The sequence below is a fragment of the Pollachius pollachius genome, assembly GCF_949987615.1.
Source record: "Pollachius pollachius genome assembly, chromosome: 3".
NCBI lineage: Eukaryota > Metazoa > Chordata > Actinopteri > Gadiformes > Gadidae > Pollachius > Pollachius pollachius.
The window spans coordinates 45,154,304-45,177,615 of record NC_136936.1 but is presented as its reverse complement, the minus strand read 5'-3'; the positions used below and the strand labels follow the sequence as shown (position 1 = coordinate 45,177,615).

Below are 23,312 nucleotides of genomic sequence, written 5' to 3'. Positions count from 1 at the left end.
TTTTATTTTTTTAAAAATAATTAAGTGATAAATAATTGGATTCGAAAGATTAACACAATTTGGCCATTTATCCTTTTTAGGGGAAATATTAAAAAAAACGAGTTACTCGCTCTTGGTAGAAAACAACATCTAGTCTATAACATATACCATCTAGTCTATAGCTATAGGCCTACATACACAAACAACATAAACCCATTGTGCATACCCCCCATTGTGGGGGGTATGCAGGGTCTGGTGGAGGACCCTGGGGTCAACAGGGTCCTCCACCAGAGGGCACTGTTCTCCTTTCCAAAATGAAAAGTGAATTGGCGGAGCGGGGGGATCTGGCGATCTTGCATATTGCAGATTAATTGCGCTCATAGCATTTTTCACGAGTGAAGGTTCTCTCAGCTCAAACCTCCTTGCTTATATTAGTTACGGTGATACAAGTAAGATAAGCACAACGTTATGGTCATATTCTTAACTAGTGTGCTTAGCTAGCATACAGATATTATAACCAGGCAATGTTGTAAATCGGGCTATTATTGTTGCAGAATGATTCTAATTCCTGGTGTAAGTAGTGGGACTTGCACATTTGTATGATAATCTCTTACAGCGTACTTTAAAAAAAAAAGCTTGATTTGTGTGTACAGGAATCTGCCAATGGAACTTGTAAAACTCAACATAAAATGAAAAATAGATCTGCAAATGTGAAAACTAATCTGTAAATGCCTATACCATGGCTGAAAAGTTCACAAACAGCACTGCCTCAGGCAGTGCACTCAATTAGAGGCCCACAGATTACTGTATACATTCACAAATCTCACCACGCATTAAGATTATTTTACACATTTTCAAATCTCATGATGCTTTTCGATTTATTTTTAGGTCATTAAATTGACATTTCATTCAAAGCTGTTATCACACACATTCAAAAACCAAAGGCAGAATCAACCATGCACTTTGTATCCCTTTTCCTAAAATATTATGCATAAATATGAATAATTATGATAATGTAATTCGGTGGTATGATAATGTAATGGTTGGGAGCTTGCATATTTTGTCCCGCGAGACGTTTTAGGCAGACCAATCTGAAGGAACTTGGCTTTTCAACACAGATGTATAGACAGCATATAAAATAACATTTACAACTGTGAAATCCTCCCAGGACCGAAATGAACTTCATTCATGTACAAACAACAACAAACAACAAAATGTTTTGATGTCAACCTGGATTGTTTTGTGTAAGAGGTAATATAAATACTATTTGTCCCCAACAGCTTTCCATAAGAAAAGGGGTTGCAACTGCTACTCTTATGACATTGCCTAATGCAATTTTCACTCCGCTACACCAGTTCCTTCCCCTAGTTCTATATAAGCTAGATCTTTTTTGGGAATGTGCTACAACATGCACAAACACACACATACACACACACAGAAAAGTATTGAACAGTGAGGCCAAGGTCCAGCCTTCAAAACAAACAGCCATTCAGCACCAATGAGGTCATGGACCCTCACAAGCACACACACACACACACACACACACACACACACACACACACACACACACTCACACTCACACTCACACTCACACTCACACACACGCACACGCACACGCACACGCACACACACGAACACACACACAAAGGCTCCCTGTGAACTAGATTCTAAACCACACTGACAGCCTCAGCGTGAACCCCAGGGGGCATGTCTTAAGTGATTCTTTGTCATTTTACAAGGCGGCTGATTAAACTGCTGCTACAAACGGATGTTATTCTAGTGAACAACCGCTACTATAACGAATGGGTTCTGCTTTCATCTGCGTCATGACTTGACCTCAGCCACCTGCGTTATGCCTGCTGGATGCTAGTGGGACAGACCATTGCCCTACAGAGGTGAGATATAGCGTCTTACCCAGCCAGGGTTGAGGCTGTCTACCCCTAACCTTCACCAGACTGGAGGTATGGAGCAAATTTAGGAGCCACTGAACTACCACATAATTACCTATTGACCTCCTATTTACTAACGTTTACTCTTTTTTGTTAGTTGGTTTGTTTTTCTTGGATCCTTTTTAGTTTCTACCGCTGTCCGGTACTTTCTGCTGGGAATTCCCCGTCTGGGATTAATGAAGTACTCTCCGATCATATGGCCGTCCACAGTTCTACGATGGCCAGGGTACTAACCCCCGTTCACCTGAGCATGGCGATGGTCTTGGTGGCGGTGGTTCTGGGTAAGTGTGCCCTCACTCCTTTCTTTAACCCAATGGTCGGTTTCATCTCCACCCACCAGACACCAACACCAACGCGGAAACCAGAATTGTTCTGTAGTCAACATGTTATTAATGATTCTAAAATGATCAATGTAGATTGATCAGGTACCGTTTAGTGAGTCTCACGGCGATAAAGTAGGTTGCATTGGTCAACATTGATGTTTACAGCGATAAGGAACCATTGTGTGTACCAGCGCTGATGCATCAATCAGTGACTGCGATCAAAACGCATTAGGAACAATCATGTGGATAAACATCGACGAGGGACCATTGTTTGACATCGCCACTCACAGTGAAAGGGGGCTGTGGTTTGCAACGTTGATAAAGTTGTGTTGCCGTGACGTTCAGGTGTCGAGATAGAGAGGCGAGACGACGAATGCGCTTACCTTAACAACACCACGTTCCTGGAGTACCGGCAGAGGCACCAGCTCCAGGTCCAGTACCTCCTCCTGACCCGGGCCAACCCAGACTGTCCCAGACTCTTCAGCCCAGAGGACCCTGTCAACCGCAGCCAGCAACCGCCCTTCAACTGCTCCCGGACCACCAAGATCATCGTCCACGGATACAGGTGGCTGGGTGGAGGGGGGTGGAGGAGAAAAAGGATACATATATATATATACAGGGTGCGATTTGCCGGTGGGGATGGTGGGGATTATCCCCCCCTCTGGTTTACACGTCCTACCCTCTGCTGAATTATTTTTATCCTCGGTGGGGATAAAAATTATCCTATATATACACCCTATATATATATATATATATATATATAGGTTTATATGATTGCACAAAGGACACATTTTATGGGGAAAAACTAGCAGGGACTGTTCATTTGAATCACAACAACAACAATTATGAAAGTTCTCGAATCACTCGGGTGTTCATCTTGAGAGGGTTTTATTCAAGAGAGGCTCAAGAAAAACAAGGCATACAAAAGACATTGGAAGTAGCCTAAAAATAGCTGTACAGTGCTGCACAAACCAAAAAAATGGACTGAACATAATGTATTTGTTTTATTGTGAATAATATATATCAGAGACGGTTTACTGCGTGTCTTACTAATAGGGAAATTCTGGAAATAGAACTTACATTCAAACAAAGCGCTTTCTAAAATTGAACACCAGAGCAGCAGTCCACACAAGTAAAACTAAAAGTGTTGCAGCATATTAGGCCACCTAGGCAATCATGTCAGGCACAATGGTCAACATGCTGGCGTGTCTCTGCCGCCCTTCCACCCCAGGGTGGTGGGCAGTAGGCCGTCCTGGGTGGAGGAGCTAGCCAGGGCCTTGTTGCGAGCGGAGGACTCTAACGTCCTGGTGGTGGACTGGGTGTATGGCGCCTCCTTCGCCTACAACCTGGTGGTGGAGATCTACAAGGAGGTGGCAGTGCAGATCTCTATTCTCATCAACAAGCTGCAGGTGAGAGAGGACCCCTGGTGGTTCACCCTCACCTAGCCAGGTGTGTGAGGCCAACCAGGGCCCTATGGGTGAGGTCTAAGTAACCAGGTAAAATAGGCCGGTATGAATACAGATACAGAGAATTATAACTGTAATCGGAGAGCAGAAAATCACTGTAACAGTTTTTTTATTATGACCGCTCATTTGCATAAACTTTAAATAAAAGTTTTAGAATAAATTTAAATTTGATGATGCGGACCATTATGTTGAGCACAGAGTCACAACCTGGTCACAAGTTAAAATAACAACGCCATTCAACGTTATAATGTATTCGGTGTATACCTCTCTCTCTTTCTACGGCACACCCTTGTTAAAATAGTCCCCCAAAAAATGCCCCAATACTATTTCAAAGGAAAACAATTCTGGTTTGACGTCTAAACACTGATGTAAACTATAGACAAGGCCTATAGTGTTGCAGACAGATATGGTAGCGTTCTGTCTTCCAGCAGGACCAGGGCTGTAAACTGGAGTCCTACCACCTGATCGGGGTGAGTCTTGGGGCGCACGTCGCAGGGTTCATTGGAACCATCTTCGAGGGCAAGATCGGACGGATTACAGGTGAGAAGAATGACTTGAAACAACAGTCAGATTTCCTGGTTGAAGTTGGAAGCTGTGGATAATGAAAAACATAATAACAAAACATTTTAATCTGTTCCTGTTTGCCACTTATCTCTGAGAGAGCGTAGCTTGGGTCGAATACGATTCGATTATTGTGGATTTTCTGCAGCCTTAACCGTTTTAGCCCTAAAGGCAGGCTGATCAGCTTTTTCCCTCTCGTAAGTAATTTGTCATTTGCCCAACTAGAACAATATAACCACTGACTGGTTTAACACCAATATTAATGAGTTATGTTTCTCTTGCTCTACCGCTCTTGGGGCAACCAGACTATAACTGGGTGTGACTAATTCATAATGATACCCCAGCTGTTCATTCGCAATGCAGTTTGAGTATGGTCCCACGATGACTGTGAAAAGTTAAAGGGGTGCTTTGGCTGCACAGATTGCATAATATTTTGCCCGAGAAAAAGTGTGGAGATTATAGCAGACAAAGTAACAAATCTATACATTTTTATGTGGACAATGGAGGTCATTGTCCGAACAAAAATGGAAAAACTGTGCATTTAAAAAAAAATTCTAATAACAAACCATGGATGACAAAGGAAATGAAACCAGCCATTAATAGAAAGAAGGCAGCTTTAAGCTTATAAAAATAAGATTAAGCCGCACAGAAGGATTTTAAATGGGTAATTAGGCAGGGTTAATGGGACTTTAGAGAAAGGTTTAAGGAGAAGCTCCACGCTAACAACAGCTGGGCTGTGGGGAACGGTCTGAATCTCATCACTGACTGTGGAGCCCCCAGTGGGGTGGTTACAGTGGGGGGCCGTGAGGGTGTAGATAAGAGCTTGGCGTTGATGATTCATTGCTATACATACAAGTAAGAGTCACTTGAAGTTGACTCGCAGTGCTGCTCGTTCTCGTGTCCATTGATTTTGCGGGCGCTCATGAAGTGTCCAAAAATTATAAATTGTTATCGTCATAGTTTCCGCCATTGCTTGGGTGACGGATGACCTCATCTCCCAGCCTCAATATGTCAAAGTGAATGAAAGTCCTTCAACATCCTCCTGAAAAGAACAGCCCCCCCCCCCCCCAGGGACAAGTTTTATTATCTTTTTGTATTTTCTTATGACACAGCTGCAGTCATCTTGTCTTCTCCAAAAATCATCTGATGACTCTGTCATTTCTAGGCCACCTTTGGGGAGGTAATAACCAGACTTATATGGATGACATTGAAAGTGTTGATATGAGAACATCTTCCTTAATCTGAACATAAGTCAAACCAAATAGTTGGTGATTGATTTTAGGGAGAAAAAGGAGAAAGCTTATCCAGTTTTTATTAAAAGGAAACAAGCTTTTTTACTCCTCTAAATACATGAGTGTCCTTGTAGATAAGGACTTGGACTGGAAAGAGAATACAAATGCAGTTTTAAAAAGGGCTCAAACCAGATGGTTTTTCCTGAGGAAACTGAAGTCTTTGTAGGTTAGTCAACATCTTTGAACATTGTTTAACAATTCCATCTTGGCCAGTGTCATTTTCTTATGCTGCTGTGTGCTGGGGTAACAGTATTACTGTTGAGATCCAAAAGACAATGGACAAACTGATTAAAAAAGCTGGCTCCTCAATCGGCATGCCTCCTGACACTCCAGAGTTCATCCAGAGTTCACGTGTGAGAGGCCTTTGTAATTGAGTCTTAGAGAGTCGGGTAAGAAGGAACCAAACCAGAAGGAGCGTATGGATCATACTAGAACGAGTCAACATCATTTTACATACTAGTAGTTTATGAAACCAGCAAGTGACGTTTAATAATGCTGTCTTGTTCTACTGAGCCTTTGAGGGCGTAATTTGCGCCATACACTATTCAAATGTCCAATGTTTCAATTATATTCTTGGAATAGTTTTTTAAATAAATAAATAATAATAAATAATTAATACACAAGGTACTGCTGCTATACTGAATATATGCACAGATGTGAATCATTGTAGTTAATTGGCCACAGGCAACTGTCGAAGAAGTCACATCCAGCCATTTCTTACTGTGTGTGTGCCTGCCTGCCTGCCTACTTGTGTGTGTGAGAACAAAGACACTTTCATACAGCTTGGCGTCTGTGAAGTTGTTGTCTCAGACCAGCACTAATCATCTACACACACACACACACACACACACACACACACACACACACACACACACACACACTTTGAGTCCCAAAAAACCACCCACCTCCAAAAACCATCACTTGGCTACTCTAATTTCACTATTGTTAACTTATCTTCAGTCAATGAAGGGCAAGATCTGACATTTTTAACCCAATATAAATGAATCGTCTGAATCAGAAATTCAGCCGTGTTTCTTTCCTGTCCAGGACTGGATCCCGCTGGTCCGATGTTCAAGAAAGCAAACTTATTCGACCGTCTGGACCCCAGCGATGCTCTGTTTGTGGAGGCCATCCACACGGACTCAGACTGTGAGGAACACACACACACACACACACACACAGTACACATACACACAAACACATTTAGATACACAGCCACACCCTAACGCGATGTTGCCCAACCTGTGGGTCGGGAACACATTTGGGGTCACCTGACATTGAGAAGAACACAGGTGAACAGACTGAGGAATCAGTACAGGTCAGGTGACACTGAAATGAATACACCTAGTGAGAAGGGTGCATGTTGGGTGGTCGGTACTCCTGGGTTATGTTGTGTGAGAGTGACAGTTGCTTATTTCCTCACCAGACTTTGGAATCTCCATTCCGGTCGGCCATGTTGACTTCTTCCTGAATGGGGGGATGGACCAGGCTGGATGCACACGCTCTAATTTCGCTTCAGGTGAGTTCAGGCCATAGGTGAGAGAACAACCCACCCAACGGCTCAGAAAACTGCTGAAACTACAGTATATATAATATATGCTAAAACTCCACGGGATCTGGGGTGTGTGCAAAACTACTACACTAAAGTGTCTTGGAAAATGAATATTTCAGCAAAGAACTTTTCTTTTTTTACAGAAAACAATGTAAAGTGTAAAATAACACTATGGCACCAAATTTCTAGTTTTTGGAGCTGCTGTGATATTTGACATATTATGGTTGTGACAACTACTACTTAATTAAATCTTTTCAAATAAAATCAAATCAAAAAAATCTGATTATCAAATTAAATTGTCTTTAGCTCCATTATTGTGTTTTTGTCTGTCTTGTCAGTTTTGGTGTACTTCCCAGTATATGGCTATGTGATCTGCGACCACATGAGGGCGCTGTATGTCTACATCAGTGCTCTGAACGGCTCCTGTCCGCTGACGGGGATCCCGTGCTCCAATTATGAAGACTTCCTGCAGGGCCGCTGTCTGTCCTGCAACGGGCCCTGTCCAACGATAGGTAGCCTATAAGCAACCACTGCAACAGCTATATATTAAAACAACGTCTGACTCTCTGTCCCTTTTCCTTAGTGTGTATGCATTTGAAAGGTTTCAAATGCCTTTATAGTGATACATATATATTTTTTACTCACTTAAATCCTTGTAAAATGTTTTTGAGTGTCGCAATCTTCATTATCATCACTCAATTATCATCGAGTACATTTAGACTCTGTTATTGAATAAATTGATTAAATGTAGGAAAAAGCATTTTTCCTTTTTTATGGTTACCATCACACACACAGACACACAAACACACACTAACAAACACACACGCTTTGTATCTATAGGCTCCATTGCAGCTAGGCTCTATGGGGGATTGAGGGTGTATTTTTGGCGGCTGCTATCAGCCTGATAATGTGTCTAAAGCCGATACAGAGAACCACTTAATGTACATAAGAGCCGTGTGTGTGTGTGTGTGTGCGTGTGCGTGCGTGTGTGTGTGTGTGTGTGTGTGTGTGTGTGTGTGTGCGTGTGCATTGGTGTGTGTTCCAGGGTTATTAAAGAACAGTGGCGTGACAGCGGCTCCTCTTCCTAAAGAACAGAAATTCTTCCTGCTCACGACCTCCGAACCTCCATACTGTGGTGAGTCAGTGTGTGTGTGTGTGTGTGTGTGTGTGTGTGTGTGTGTGTGTGTGTGTGTGATAATATGTAGCATACATTCCGGCACAGCTATGTAACATGTTATGTAAAGATCTGCATTTCAAGTTGAGTTCTGAAGGTCAAGTGTTTGTTGGTTCCTCAGCCTACCACGTTCTCCTGGAGGTCAGAGTGAAGAGGATGGAGAAGAGTGGTGAGCTGGAGGTCACACTGACGACAGACAGCCTGGCTACCAACCACAGGTTCATACTGTAGGTCCCCCCACTCACAACCTGCTCCATACTGTTCCAGCGTGAAGGAAAACCAAGCCCTTAAGCAATCTTTATTTTTTCACATAATAATGTCGGTAGTTGCCATGATATGATCCTGGTCCAAATCTCGATGTTAATTCAAAACGTTTACAACGTTGGATAAAACATGGACTCAAATGACTTCTATTGTTAAACACATGCGATAACTTGCCTTACCTGTTACTGGCTGCTTTGGTTTATGAGGTAACGTCAATCAAAGGTTATGGCTACAAAGCCTGAACAGAAATACAGCCCAGCCTTCAATAAAAAAAATCATCATTCCAATTCATTATGGACCTTTTCTAGACACATTACATCATATGACAAAAAAACTGATAAAAGTCAAAACAACTATCAATAAAAAGTCACATTCAAACTTAAATATCAAACAATTGAAGAGGCAAGAACAGGGACTGAGAGGTGAGGAGGGTTAGACATTAAAGCACTCTCAACAAACTGCAGGCTTCACTGAGAGCTTCTAAATTCATCTCCATCAACATGCATGTATCGTCAGTAACTCGAGGAACTGGAGGCTTTTTGTTTTGGTCTTATTCTATACTATAGGCTGTGCTGCCCCACCTCGAAACAGAAGCTGTGCCTTAAACTAGCTTAGAAGTCTTCCTATAACCTTGATACCTCTTTAGGAAGCTTCCTCGTTAGATGTCAAATTTGTGTGTGCTTCACGACAGCCTAACCAGGTGACTATGGAAAAAAGGAAATGTTTGGAGTGACGTCAAAGTCACTAGTGTGATATCCTATAGACCAACACCAACCAAGGAAGCATCTGAGGCTTCCTTGATTTTTTTCCAAATCTAAGTACTTAGTTATGATGTTTCCTGTGCGCCCCATTGAATTGAAATAGTCCTTCACTGCCATATTACCTATATTTGCCCCCTATTTTGGAAGCATGTTCGCAATTGAAACCAAGCCAGACTGTCCTGGCTAGTGTCAGAGAGCTGCGATGCTACGAAACTGGATTAATCAGGAATGGGGAGGGGATGTGTGAGAGGAAAAACCCGACCGTGTGAATAATCCCAATATAGATCAGAGACTGGCAGACCACAGATATAGAAGCGTAGTGTCCCACTCCTGATTGGTTGGCTGGCTGTTTGGCTGCTACATGATTGGCTGACTGGCTCTGAAGCGTCGCTGTTGGTGCTTAAATGTTAATGCAATGGAAGTGTTTCAGAAAAAGCATTGAGTGGACAGTTTTCTTTCACGTTATGATGTAAACATGTAGTTATTCAAACTAATACTATGCTCATAAGAGTGTAGTGTGACATTGTAGCTTTATGTCTTTAACTGTGTGTGGGTGTGGGTGCGTGTGCGTTACAGTGATACAGAGAGTGTGGTGTACAGAAGGGTCCTGGTACTTCCTTCACCTCTGTGCAAGGTGGACTCCATCCAGCTGAGGAGCACTGGCCTCCGCTTCTACCGCCAGGGAGACGTCCATGTAGAGAGCGTCTGCGTCACCCCCATACCTGCTGCCAGGTACACAACATAGTATATAGACAGACATGTCCATATCAATATATAGATGGATGAATGAGATAGCTGGATGGATAGACGCATAAGATAAGAAAATAAAGAAACATTGAGGTCCACAAATGTTTCTTTATTTTCTTCTTTTCAGTTGCTGTACATTTATCTTTCTTTATGTATTTAGATAAAACATGCTCTCACTCTTGCTCCCGCTGTCTGTCACTTGAAGGAAGCAAGATATTTGTTTCAAGTTGTCTTTCACTGTTGATGCCATTGCTTCATATGTTCCACAAAGTACTACGGCTGGTAGCTAACTAGCCAGTAGCTGACTAGCTAGTGTCTAACGAGTCATAGCTACGTGTTGTTCCCCTCTAGGCCAGAGGAGGCTATGTGTGTGAACAACATCGATGTGCGACGAGGAACGCCGTGGTCACATGACTACGTGCAGGTGTGTGATGACTACTGACGGAGCAGTTACTCACTTGAGTAGCAGAAACCAGCCACAAATGATCTGCACTGTAACTACCACACACACCTGAATAACAACACACACACCTGAACACACATATTCACTATCACCACACATTCCTGCACTAAAACTCACACAAACACCAGCATTACAATCACAAACACCAGCATTACAACCACACGCAGCCCGCTGAACTAGAAGCATACACACATCTGAAATATAACACAGTATAAATATTAGCTCACTTTAATGCTCATTGATACCACTTTCAATGTCGATGCTGTTGTGTAGTTAAATATAGAAATACCTTAACAGACCTATGGGTCAGTTCTGTTGCATGATTTTCTATTTATTCGTGTATTTACAAATTGGAATGTCAGTCCTGCTCTGTGTTCAGGTTGTGAATGTCATTACATCTTGAGTGTATGTTTAAAACATTAAAAAAGCAGCTCTGAAAAATGCAAACAAATGCCCATCTATGCTTCCTGTTCTCAAGACCAACACTGCCATAGCTATATCCAGTCCTATTACTGAGACATATCATCTAAACAGCTTTGAGTTCAATGAAGAGAAGCAACACAACACGACAGAGTGAACACACACACAGGGTTAAACAGTGTCTTCACTGCACACAAAGTTCTTTATAGGTAGGAATCTTGGCCCCGTTGAAACACGTGTAAATCTATGTTCTAAACAGTACACAGGTCTCTGAAGAAATCACACAGTTCACAGTATACAATTGTGTATCGTCGTTGGCATACGGTAAAACTTGAGGCTTTGATGGAAGATACAGGAGACAAGAGGTTACAGATGGTCCATCCATAGAAAGTGGAATTAAAACAAAAAAAGAAAGTATGTTGTGAAAAGGGGGCTCTCAGGCAGAGGTTATTCTCCTTCCCATCCGGAAGAAAGTTTCTACCTGGCAGTAGATGTATGTTCTGTATGTTTTGATTGTACAGACCCCATGTATACAGGCCTGATAGAGTTCAGGCGTGGTGCCTGAATTCAGGCTTGAGCTCGGCCATGTATGTTGTCAAGAAAAGTGAAAATAGGTGAGAGGTGCCTTTTAAAATGTCTAGTCAACACGTCAACCTACCTGACCTTTTGATTGACATGTCTGCCACAAACTAGGCATAGTCTACATAAGGAAGTGTTTTACCTTTGTATATTTGCACTGAGGATGGTCTGAATGGGACTGAAAACGTTTTGCACACCACTTTGGGTAGCACTTTACACTTTTATGCAATAAAAACGTATTGTTGCATTGGCTACATGGTGTGCGAGTTCCGCTCCTTTTATTGTTGTCAAGAAAGGCATTTCTCTATGGTGTCTTCGAATGTATGATAATTTCAAGCACAGATAATTTCACTTCCTATCAGCCCTGTGTATATACAAGGCAGTAGATGGTACGATCTGTACACTCAAATGGTATGGACCCCATGTTTAGTGTATTTTCAAAACATACAAAGGTGAAGAGCTACTGAATGCAGTACTAATTTTACTATTGCTACTACAAAACGACACCCTTCGTTGCTTCTCATCTGCCGTCCAAAAAAAAAATCACAAATAAAGATATTGTTGGTATAACCTAAGCGATTACTTTAACCATCAGAAACAGAAAGCCATACATTGCAACGTTAAATGTGAACGGCACAAGGTGACATCAAAGCCTGAACCGTTTCCGGGGTGATCAAATGTTTTCATGACATCATCCGCGTCAGTACTTTCAAAAAGAAGCTGAAGACCACAAACAAACAGGGAGACAATGACATCCCAGTCAGGGTGGAGGACCAGAGGAAGAGTCAGCTAGAGGCATCCAGCTAGAGGCATCCGAACCCAAACCCTCTATGGTGGAGCGGCCGACCTCACAGCTTGGGGGTGTCTGTAGGGGCCAGAGGGGCACGGCCCCGGCTGAAGCGTGGAGGACGGAGCCTGTCGTTCACGGCGTCATCCCTTCCTGTGGAGGCGGACAGATTTAACCGTTAATATCGCTGAGCTTTGCCGGTCATAATCCTTTTTTGAAAGACTGGATTTAGAACGGTTGAGGAGATTTTAACAATGCGACCGCACAGAGCCTGGAGAGGAACACAGGGACAGATGCGGCAGCAATCACATCAAACGCCATGTCTCTTATATCAGCCCCTCATCCGGTTTCATAACAGCCTCGCCTCAAGTCATGCACACTGCAAAAATAATCACTCAGACAGCTCCTTTGCTGGGTGTTCATTTCATTTTATTCTATAAAATATAAAAAACGTCCATAGTAGAATTGTGTACTGTGCAAGCAAAAGCATGTACAAGTACATTTGTGAATTGTCTCTTGAGATAAAATATTTTAAAGGTCCCATGGCATGCCACCAGGTGTGGTGTGATTAGCCGTGATTACACGCCCACCTGTGATGTCATAAGGGGCAGATTTCCAAAACGGCTTGTAACGGCTAATCACATCACACCTGGTGGCATGCCATGGGACCTTTAAAATGGGCTCTACTTTATTGTCTAGTACAAACTCTAGAGTAACACAAGAGTAGACATCAGATTAAATACTAGACAGTCTATTAATCTCTACTCTGGTGCCCGACTGATATATTGGTTGGCTGATTTGATCAGCCTTTATTGGCCTATCAAAGATATCGATATGCGCCGATATGAACAATTTTGAAATAGTGTAGATTTATAGATGAAATTCCCTCTTTATTAATCCGCTATCATCCCCTAACCCTAACCCTAAATGCTTTCCATCATTTTCTGTGTGAAGTTCAGCAGTTTCTCCCCACACAGTTAATTGGTTCCTTCAATTAACTTATGATTTGAATGGGATGTTGCACTGGCCCGAAGCATTTCTGGAGGGTGGGCAGCAAATTCAAGGGTGATGCTCCACCCTGAAGACACCACAGTATATATATCAAATAACGGCCGATACATCTATATTTTGCATATCTGAGTGATATATTGATATCTGAGATTTTTACTCTCTAATATCTTTATTGGCCCCTACAATCCAGTATGGGTCGAGCTCTAGTCTCTACTGTACTCTCTACTCTGTTGTCTAGTCTCTACCCGGACTCCCTGTGGTTACTATGGACTTAAGAGACTTGCATATATAAATTTAGACACTGAAATACTATCCACAACCTGGTACCAACATCCCGGATTGTATCATTCTTCACCACTCAACTGTAACAGCCAGTGTTTGTGGAAATCTCTGGTGCATACTGGCTGCCTTGCATCCCCCATTTAGGTGCTGCACACTGGTGGTGGAAAAGGTGTCATACCCCCACGCACACAAACACACAATGTATTGGGTGATTTGGTGTCTTGTAAAGCGCTTTATAAATGCAATGAACCATTATTAATTCTACTCTGGTGCGAAGGCTCTACTCGTGTCTACTAGTATTTATTTTGATGTCTACTCTGGCTTAACTGTAAAGGTCGCTCAATGGACCCAACAACAGCTGTTCCTACCCCCCACCCCACCACCCTCAGATACTAGCCGGGTGGTGGGGGGGGTTATGGGGTTCAGGGATTCACTCTCGCTATAACCGTCATCAACACACAGCAGACCCTCAGGTGCAGTCACATACGCACACACACACGATGATACACTTATAAACGTATATTTTATATTTATGTATATTTATATATAACTCAGTGGCACGTGGCAGACATATTTCATAAATAATGCGTTTCTCCTGTAGAGCAGTTAAAAGCATGATCAAGCATAACCCCCCCCCCCCCCCCCCCCCTGCGGAAGTCTCAATGCAGGGTTAGTAGGAGCAGTGCAGGCCAGGCAGGCCAGACATGCACTCGGAGCCCTAGTCCATACTTACATGGAGCTGGAGAGGAGCCGCAGTGTGTTAGCTTCACCCCCCTTCTCTCCCCTCTACCTCAAATAATCCCTCTCATTTCCATAGTCCATCAGGGACCCCGCCAAGTCAGCAAAGTCCTCCAGGGCCAGACTGCTGGAGTCCTCACCGGGGTGGGGTGCCACGCCAGAGGCCCGCTGCTCGGGCGCTTCGTCCTGGGGGTCGTCCTTGGACGAGGTCCTGGGGCCTTGCTTGTGGTAGTTCTGGGAGTTCTGGTAGTCGGCCGCGGTGGGGTCGTCTCCCAGCGAGCCCTGCCGCTGGTCGGGCCCGTCGTCGTCGCCGGAGCCCCGCCCGCCCGGGGGGGCGTTCCCGCTGCCGTCGCTGCTGCGCGAGGCCCCGGCGGGGGGCGCCAGCAGCACGTGGTAGAGGCTGGGCAGCCGGATGTCCAGCCGCACACCGCTCTTGACGAACAGCTTGTTGTTGAGGGCGTAGAGCTTCTCGGCGATGTCCAGGCCCAGCATGACGGAGAAGATGCGCGCCACGTAGCGCTCCCGCGACAGCAGCGTGTACAGACGCCGGCGCCGCCACGACACGTAGCGGCAGTCCTCCTCCGCCGTCAGGGTCACCTGCGGGTCAACGAGGTCCACAGGATCTGTCAGTCACTCTCTAACCCCTGAAGTCAGTATTTGAAAGAACATGGCGGTTCTTCTCAAGAGCATGAAATCGCTGACTATCATCTCAGGTGAACCAACCTGGAAGTTTCCCTCTTCGTTGGGTCGGAGGGACTCCCACTCTGGGGAGTCTAGGAACTGGTGGCGGTGGATATAGTGGAGGAACTGACCCTCCAGAGAGACACAAATCCTGAGAGGTGGGGGTGGAAGATTTTTTTTTTTTTCACTCAGACTTGAATAACAAAAAAAATATTGTGAGGGTGATGGAGTGATAAATGGACAGAGAGAGTCAGGGTGATGGAGGGATATGTGGATGGAGGGAAGAGGGACAGAGGGTGGGATTGAAGCCTGAAAGAAGAGAAGGATGGGCATACATAAAGAGGAGGCTAAGAGATGAGAGGAAATCCATTTTATAGGAAAAAGGGAGGAGTTAATAGACTAAGATATGACACCGATAAAGTGGGAGAGGAGATCCTAAAATTTGATATGAAATCGTTACCATGAACTGTTTCCAGTCATCGTTGTATTTCAGATCTACAGGCTCACTAGCTCTGTCCAGGGCCTCTCCTCGTTATATCAACAATATTCCAGAGGTGTCCTCATTCTCTCATCAGCCCTTCTGTATGCTGTCTGTGTACCTTGCCTGATACTAGAGGATTTTTATGCACTCTGCTCTGTATGTGTTTATGTAGTGTCACTGAATACAAATTATGATTCTCAAGTTATCAGTCCTTCTCAAGTTATCAGTCCTTATCATTCCTCTTCCTATTCGTCTTATCAGTCTGTGCCTGTCTGACAGGATTCTTTCCGAGCAAACACTTCTGTGGTTATGAAACTTTCTAAACCCGACCAGCCTAAGGCGTTGTTCTCAGCCTTGCAGTTCTCTCCCACTTCCTGGTTCACGCCAGGCAACTGCAAGCCGTCACCTTCAAGGTCAAAACTAAATACAGGACGCTATCTCTCAGCTGTTGCTGCTGAATCTACTGTTTACCATCTGCATATCCAATACAGACTTAGTGTGAGAAAATAGTTTAACACACTTAACATTCAAGTAGCGGTAAGACAGAAGCCCTTATCATTTCATGCATGCTTCAAACAGAGGTTGTGGAGAGTGCTTCTACTCCTTCACATCCATATCAGTTGTTTTGGTGTATATATTAACATGCAAACCCATGTAGTGCTTTATATGAACAGCAATGCCTCAACGCTATGCCGTTGTAAGAGTTTCTTGGTCTTGCACCAAGTCTGATAGGCCTTTAAAAGTATCATAACTACAGTCTCAAAGGCCTGCGGTGACTGTGGGCAGATTTCAGAAGTGCAGTGTGGAATGGGGAACCGATTTCCTCTCCTTAGAGAGTGGCTATAAATATAGAAGCTATGAAACCGTTGATATACAACATAGTATCAACATAATGCACCAAAATATAATTCAGATGCACCAAAATACTTTTTCGTGTGCATACAGTAGTACTCTGCAAGTAGTTATACTGCAAGAGACGATATCAGGGATGTGAATTACTTTCTTTATGTATAGCCTGAACAGGAAACACTGAATGTGAAATATGACTACTACTAATAATATAAACAAAAAAAACAACAACCGTAAACTCCCTTACCTCCCAGAAAGCAGAAGGGAGAGCTGATCAATGGGCGTCTTTCCTTCCAGGGAATACGTGTCCCCAGCTCTCAGCTCCAGCACCCTGTTGTCGAAGGCCCCAGACACCTCCTGGAAGACCTGCACAGGCACGCCCAGGGGCAGATACACGGCCTGGTACAGGCTGCCGAGCTCCTCACTGGCTAGACCCTGCTTCCGCAGCCGGTAGATGAGGTGGCAGATTTGAGCCAGGCAGGCCAGCATGAGCAGCAGGTTCCAGGTGAACACATCCACACCACACACGGTCAGCCAGCCCCAAAGCTGCATGCACAGGAAGGAGGGCACCATGAAGCCAAAGATGAAGAGGCAGCCGTGGGGCCCGCTGCCTCCCATATAGCCCAGCAACAGGATGGTGTTGCCTAGCTGAAAGATGGCACCCTCCGTGTTATTGGTCCAGCCGTCGCAGGGCTGGTGCCCGTACACGAGACCCCCAGCCAGTGAGGAGTTGTCTGAACTCATGGTGGCGACGCACCGGGTTGGTGATCCAAACTGGGGAATCCAATTTGGGTGGAAGGAATCACGGTCAAAAAGTTCAAACTTGGGACAGAATCGTAAATAAAAAAAAGGTCTGGCCTAAAACGAATAAAAAAATAATTATTTGTTCCCTGGATGTAGAGTTGAAACCTGTTGATCGCCTCAAAAAACTATCTGACCAGAAATGCATGTGGAATGTTCTCTCCTTATGCTCTCCCTTCCCGGACATGCAGCCTCTGCGTGTCCTGTCAAGAGTTCTTTCCACTCCTGCCCCTCACCCGTCTAGGCTGTTCTGGAGGGCTATCCCCCAGAGGCAGGGAGAATGGTGGGGGGGGGGGGGAGATTGGGACGGACGAGGCGTGGTAACAGAACCCCAGCGGGATAACCATGTTTGGAATTGAAACCCAAGAAGAGGCAGAGACAGAACGCAGGCCTGCTACTTAACATAGCAGCACGTCACTGGGAGCAGAGCAGGGATGATAAAACACGGAGTGATGGAACAACAAGCTGGGAGTGTGTGGAAAGGCACAGGAAAACACTACACTCTTGTTTCTAAACACGCGACACTGTTAACTAACAGCCAGCGGCCATTAAGAGACTTGCATGTATAAATTTAGACACTGAAATACCAGGTCAGATTTCAGAATAAACCAGAGCCAGTCCCCTAGCCCTGGGAACCCCCAGCTATCCAACTGGAAGACCCCTTTATTGAGAGACATTTCTACAGCCATGACATTTAGATGTGGGAATGTTGCTGGGGTTAAATTTAATTGGATGGTTTAGATATTGCAGTACATTTTATCAGATTAGTCCGACCCAAATGGTCACAATTTTACTACCTCGATTTAGAGATTAAAACCAAATCTGGCAGAGGTTGGCTTTTAATTTGCTGATGTCTAGACCGCAATGCTTCCAACCAGCAAGTGGAGCAGAGAACCCATTCAGTTTCCAGTACATGGAAAAGGTCAAGCGGATAGGGAAATCAAGCGACAATTGGGCTAATGTGTAATTTAAAGTCCTGAGTAGTTTTGTTTAGGTGGTGAGATCAGCCCACCGAACGCCAGGCTCTTGGGCACCAGAGCAGTGAGTGAGGAATGCAGATAAAGTGTTGCCTCTAGCCGAGGGTGTTATTTTAAGAGCAAGTGCATACCAGGGACCACAACTGTGGTAAGCAACCCTCGTCACAGGGAGAAAGTAGTGACCTTTAGTGGCAAGCCAGCGGACATTATGGATTCATTTATGAAAAATCAGTCACTCCAAAGAAAAGCCTTTGATGAAGAGCGGTTCTGGGGTTTGTGCTGGACGTGATGTGTATGCCAAAGCACTACGAAGGGGGTCTGGTACAATTGTTTTTAAAGTTTATAGTTGTGCTTTTTACATTTTCTGCTCCTAGTTCATAGGACACAAGAATCCCTCTCAAAAAGACCAGTAGAGTTGTATTTTTTTTTATAGTTTTATTAAATACCAATCAGTGCAGTCATACTTTAAAAAATGTTTGACAAAAACATCCCACCTCACACCCAAAAGCCTCAGTGTTTCACAAGTTTCCCTTTCCATGATAAATAACATCCAGATCCTCCAGTCACACCAGCAATCTGAGAGAGAAGGACACAACATATGCTTCACACCAAATGTCAAACGAGCAACGTGACGGGTCAACCATATGCCATAGCTCAACACTAAAGTCCTGATGACTTAAAGGGCAATGGAAAACGTTGATTTGAAACGAGAACAACAGGTTGGGTTTCTGCCTAAATGTGGGAGCACTTAAAGGATGTATATAGTGAATACCATGGGACAGCCCAGTGGCTGGAAAGCCAACAGATCACCTTGAGCCCATGAACCTAGTCACAAGGTTTAACATAGGGGTCTAGGATTGACAGACCCGTCCTAGCTCAGTACCAGAAGAGGGAGACAGTTGACCTTGGAGCTCTAACCACTTGAGTGCTTCAGAGTTGCACAAATACAAAAGGTAAAAGGAAATCTACCAAATGGGAAAATAACCCACTAACATATTGGCTAATAAAGTCACTGCAGGTGACATAGGGTTACAGTTTTAGTGGGGTAGGAAACTTCTGACTTTTTACTCACCATATACACAAAGTAGTTAAATCTTGAAACCCAGAGACCTCATGCATACTTTATGTGCCTCGATGAGGGACGAGCACTGCTCTTCTCCCCTTTCGATGATACTGGAGAGAGAGAGAAACAAAACACACATGAAATATTCACATAGTCCTTGTTTCCGACAAAGAGCAAGGTTCATTATGCACATTGCAGTACCATTGCCATTTTTAGCATTTGCGGCAACATCAGAGCTGGGTTAGAAGTTAGTAGAGCAATCATGAGAATTAATGCAAGCTATTCACAAATGTTAACTTGCTTTAGTCAAACATAGTTTCCTTATTAGTGTGGTTGGAAAGCAGACTACACTATGGTTCAAGTTGGCTCCTTATTTTGTGCAATTATTCAAATCAGTTCAATTAGTCTTTAATTGCAGTCTGAAAATATACATTTATGGATAATTAGATAAAATGTTATTCATTCCCACAAAACTATTCCGAAAGGAATGCTTTGTTGCCACTAAGAGCTTTAGGAGATGGGGTATGGTGACTCTTACCAGGCATCCCTGACTTTCTTGGTCTCTGGGCAGGCACAGCAAGCCTTCAGAGGCTTCTTCTCAGTGACCTCAGCAGCAGGGGTCTCAACACTGGCGGCGGCAATGGACGACATTATCTGGCTGCAAAGAGATCCAATATATAGAGATGGGGTTTAGATGTAATTAAACATACCAAACATAGCCGGATGATTATAACTCTAAAGAAAATTACTTTTACAGACATTTGACGTCCCAACTACGACAGACCACAACAACGCTTCAGACCTGTAAATACCGTTCACGCAAATAGTCAACCTTTAATTTGAACAAGGAATTTGCTCAAAAAAAAAGTTATGAAACGGTCCAATGCATTCGATTAGGTAATCAGTGTTGCACATAAAGCGTTTTTCTCCACACAGAGTTAGTAGGTCAATAATGAATGTCCAACACAAACAAGGGTACACATTATAAACATACACGACAGCCAGATACAATGCTTTCTATTAGATATCAAGAGCACTTTCCGACGCCATCTTCCAAAATCCACATGTCATGAACGCACCATCAGAATTAGCATCAGCAAAAACGTGTGCTGAACATGCTATACATGATATAACCAGATTGGTACAAACAACAAAATCTGCACAGACACAACCGCAAAAAATAACGCACATTACTCACATAGTAGAGGAGGATTACCGGTGACTGTTGTTCAAGTTCAAGCTTGGCGCAGACGCTGTAGGTGGTAATGTGATGTAATATTGCCCTTCCTTATATACGCGCATGTCTAACCAATACAGACCGGGACTTCTGGGATTTGTAGTCCTTTGGACCGCATAAATTGTATGCACTAAACAAAACAGGTACTAAAGGGATTAGTTAAAATCATCAATTTAATTTAGCAACCGGCGTTTCTTTATGGATCATTGAATTTATTTATTTATGATTTTAAGGCAAATCTTATAATCTTTGCAGAGGTGTGTGGCTATTTAGTATTTTTTTCACAACGATGGCAACATTGTTACAATGACAATTAAGATAGGGGTTTGTATAAGTATCACTTCAGCATTATTCGTTTATTTTTAAAGCTACATTTCCGGGACATGTTGATTCTAAAACGGCACGTGAAGCAGTTTTCTCATATCTGATCCCTTGCTGTATCATTGAGTTTAGTTGGAAAATTGGCGATCCAAATAATCAAAATATCAATCAAAATATTTATTTAATATAAATATATATACGATGTCATATCAACAGGTTATACAGCAAACTCATTATATAAAGAGGAAAACGATGGAAAACGTGGTTCAAGACATCCCATCAACTTTTTCCAACCGGCCGTTAAGGCGCTGGAGCCCCTTGGACCACTGACCTCGACCCGGTAATATCGAGGACCAGGTCACCGTTGCACAGCGGTTCGGTGATTCCTCTAAGTGCCCTGAGGTATGACTGCGCGTAATGAATGCTCTCTCAACCAAGCTACCCAAAATCTATAGTGCCACCCTTCTTTTCGTTTCAAGGTCAGTTTCACAAACACCCCACAATTTAGTGAAAATATGTCTTCATTCATGAATGGTTTGCCAATTAACTAGTTTAATTAGCCTATCTGATTGACTGATGTGTTTAATATATGAATCACTTCATCACTCAGGTGGCCAATGACCTTGGCCTGGGGTTCTTATCGTAAGGTGTTATTAAGTATAAATTAGCATATATTCAAGTAAGAATATTAAAATTTGTTCCTTACAGATTTTATTATGTGCTGTTCATGGTGGCCATCACGTTTGGAAACCTCATCTCCATTCCCGTTGAGATGGTGTTCCATGAGGAGGAAGAGGAAAACTCCAGCCAGCTGGGCTTCAGTATCTTCTGCGATGTCGTGTTCCTTGTTGACATTGTGCTGAACTTCAGAATGGGCCAACTGAGGGGAGAGAGCGAGGTGGGTTTGTTTTTTCTGGTTGGTTCACGCTTGTAAGTTAATTATTTAGATGGAATTGGGGATAGTAGAGCAATCAAACAGAATTTTCCCTCACATTTCCGATTGCATATTAAGAAAACGTTTGTGGTTACTTTAGTGATTCAAGCCATGTTTCCACCAAATGACCCAGAACCTTTGCGGGCCAAGGGGAAGCAGCCCCTTGACCCGCAAAGGTTGGCAACTTTAAGTCCATTTAAATCTGGCACATAACGAATATACAACATGAAAATGCGAGAAATACTGAGAGAAAAATCTGCCCGACAAATTTGCGTCACTTATGACGCCAATATTCTGCATTCTTCAATGAAAATCGCGGCTGTGGAAAAGATGAATGGATGACGTGTGTGTGCGTGTGCATGTGTGTGCATTTATTAGGGGGGGAATCTCTTGGCAGTCGATTCTAAAGCGATTATCAGTGCATCTCGATGCAAAAAAATCTTTATGTACATTTCCATGCATGATTTTCCAAAATATATATATGCATATCTGAGTTTGCTACTCAGAGATTGCTTAATACTTCCTACTTTTGTGATGATCCTTAAAGACATCAACAGATGAATGACCTTATCTAATATTTTATTAGAGAAAATGCTTTTGTCACAAATATGACTCATATGAACAATGCAATAATCCATGTAGCTAGCATTACAACATAAAACGGAATGTAAAAAATAAATATGTAAAAAATAAAACAGATTCAGTTTTCTTTTCTTTCTAATCTTTTTTTTCTATGTAATTAAAGAATAAGCTGTTCTTAGTCAATTAGAAGGAGTTAAATCGTGTCAAGACAAATCAGCTTGGCCAATACACACTGAAGATATATTCAATAATTTTAAAAATACTAAAATTATCCGTCTGGTGAACAGAATGTTGCAGCAGGCGAACAAATATATATTTTTTATTACTATTTATCCGATTATTTATTTATCTGCATCGAGACGGAATCGTGGAGAGAATTGCGATGCATCAAAGAATCGTTGTGTGTATGTGTTTCCGACATATAATTCTATTTTGGCAGAGGAGTACTCGTTTTCTCTGTACCGCTCCGTCTCACCATTGTCCTGTGTCTCGTACGGCTCCGGAGACCCACCCACCAGCAGGTCCTCCTCCGCTGCTATAGGACAGGAGGATGTGATGATACCAATCTCAACAAAACACAGGGCCTTGACACTCAGGAAAGTTTCCAAGCAATCAAGCCCTGTGTGCCCCCTGCCGTCTACCAGGCGGCGTAGAGATTTGGGACGATCGTCAGCGTGGTGTCCGGAAACGCTGGGTTCACCTAGGGAACGTACACATGGTGTCCGATACGGGGCACACCGGGCAGCATCTACGACAGCAATGTTGGTATCTTTGTGGTAGTGGCAGTGTTTGGGTGGGGTAGAGACTATGTATGTGGTAGTGGCAGTATTTGGGTAAGGTAAAAGGTATGTAGGTGGTAGTGGTAGTATTTGGTAGAGGGTATGTATAGGCTGATAGTATTTGGGAGGGGTGGTGGCAGTATTTGGGTAAGGTAAAAGGTATGTAGGTGGTAGTGGTAGTGGTAGTATTTGGTAGAGGGGTAGAGGGTATGTATAGGCTGGCAGTATTTGGGAGGGGTGGTGGCAGTATTTGGGTAAG

General features: G+C 43.4%; 3 protein-coding genes across 6 annotated transcripts; 1 reads left to right on the top strand and 2 right to left on the bottom strand.

Annotated features, from left to right (window-relative positions):
• Positions 1-2,145: 2,145 nt before the first annotated feature.
• On the top strand, positions 2,146-10,510 carry pla1a (phospholipase A1 member A; the record flags this gene model as incomplete). Its single annotated transcript, XM_079733834.1, has 11 exons — positions 2,146-2,209; positions 2,597-2,816; positions 3,483-3,660; positions 4,149-4,257; positions 6,618-6,719; positions 6,997-7,089; positions 7,461-7,634; positions 8,168-8,257; positions 8,418-8,523; positions 9,898-10,053; positions 10,420-10,510. The coding sequence occupies 11 exons, from the start codon at positions 2,146-2,148 to the stop codon at positions 10,508-10,510; spliced, it is 1,383 nt and encodes a 460-aa protein (XP_079589960.1).
• Positions 10,511-11,169: 659 nt separating this feature from the next.
• On the bottom strand, positions 11,170-17,363 carry popdc2 (popeye domain cAMP effector 2). Of its 2 annotated transcripts, none has more exons than XR_013811731.1 (4): positions 16,607-17,363; positions 15,072-15,180; positions 14,344-14,945; positions 11,170-12,470 (listed from the first exon to the last, which is right to left on the bottom strand). XR_013811731.1 is itself a non-coding variant. In XM_079733371.1 (4 exons), exons 1-4 carry the CDS (start codon positions 17,101-17,103, stop codon positions 12,379-12,381), a joined length of 1,155 nt encoding a protein of 384 aa, XP_079589497.1. In that variant the 5' UTR covers positions 17,104-17,363; the 3' UTR covers positions 11,170-12,378. The 2 variants fall into 2 exon arrangements, 1 of the variants encoding a protein (XP_079589497.1); XM_079733371.1 differs by having other exon boundaries at positions 14,489-14,945.
• A 1,207-nt stretch (positions 17,364-18,570) lies between these two features.
• Positions 18,571-20,492, bottom strand: cox17 (cytochrome c oxidase copper chaperone COX17). Of its 3 annotated transcripts, none has more exons than XM_079733409.1 (4): positions 20,399-20,492; positions 19,739-19,858; positions 19,210-19,310; positions 18,571-18,713 (listed from the first exon to the last, which is right to left on the bottom strand). In XM_079733409.1, exons 2-3 carry the CDS (start codon positions 19,849-19,851, stop codon positions 19,226-19,228), a joined length of 198 nt encoding a protein of 65 aa, XP_079589535.1. In that variant the 5' UTR covers positions 19,852-19,858; positions 20,399-20,492; the 3' UTR covers positions 18,571-18,713; positions 19,210-19,225. The 3 variants fall into 3 exon arrangements, with proteins under 3 accessions (XP_079589535.1, XP_079589536.1, XP_079589537.1); XM_079733410.1 differs by having other exon boundaries at positions 20,390-20,460; XM_079733411.1 differs by having other exon boundaries at positions 20,417-20,454.
• Between the last annotated feature and the right edge of the window lie 2,820 nt (positions 20,493-23,312).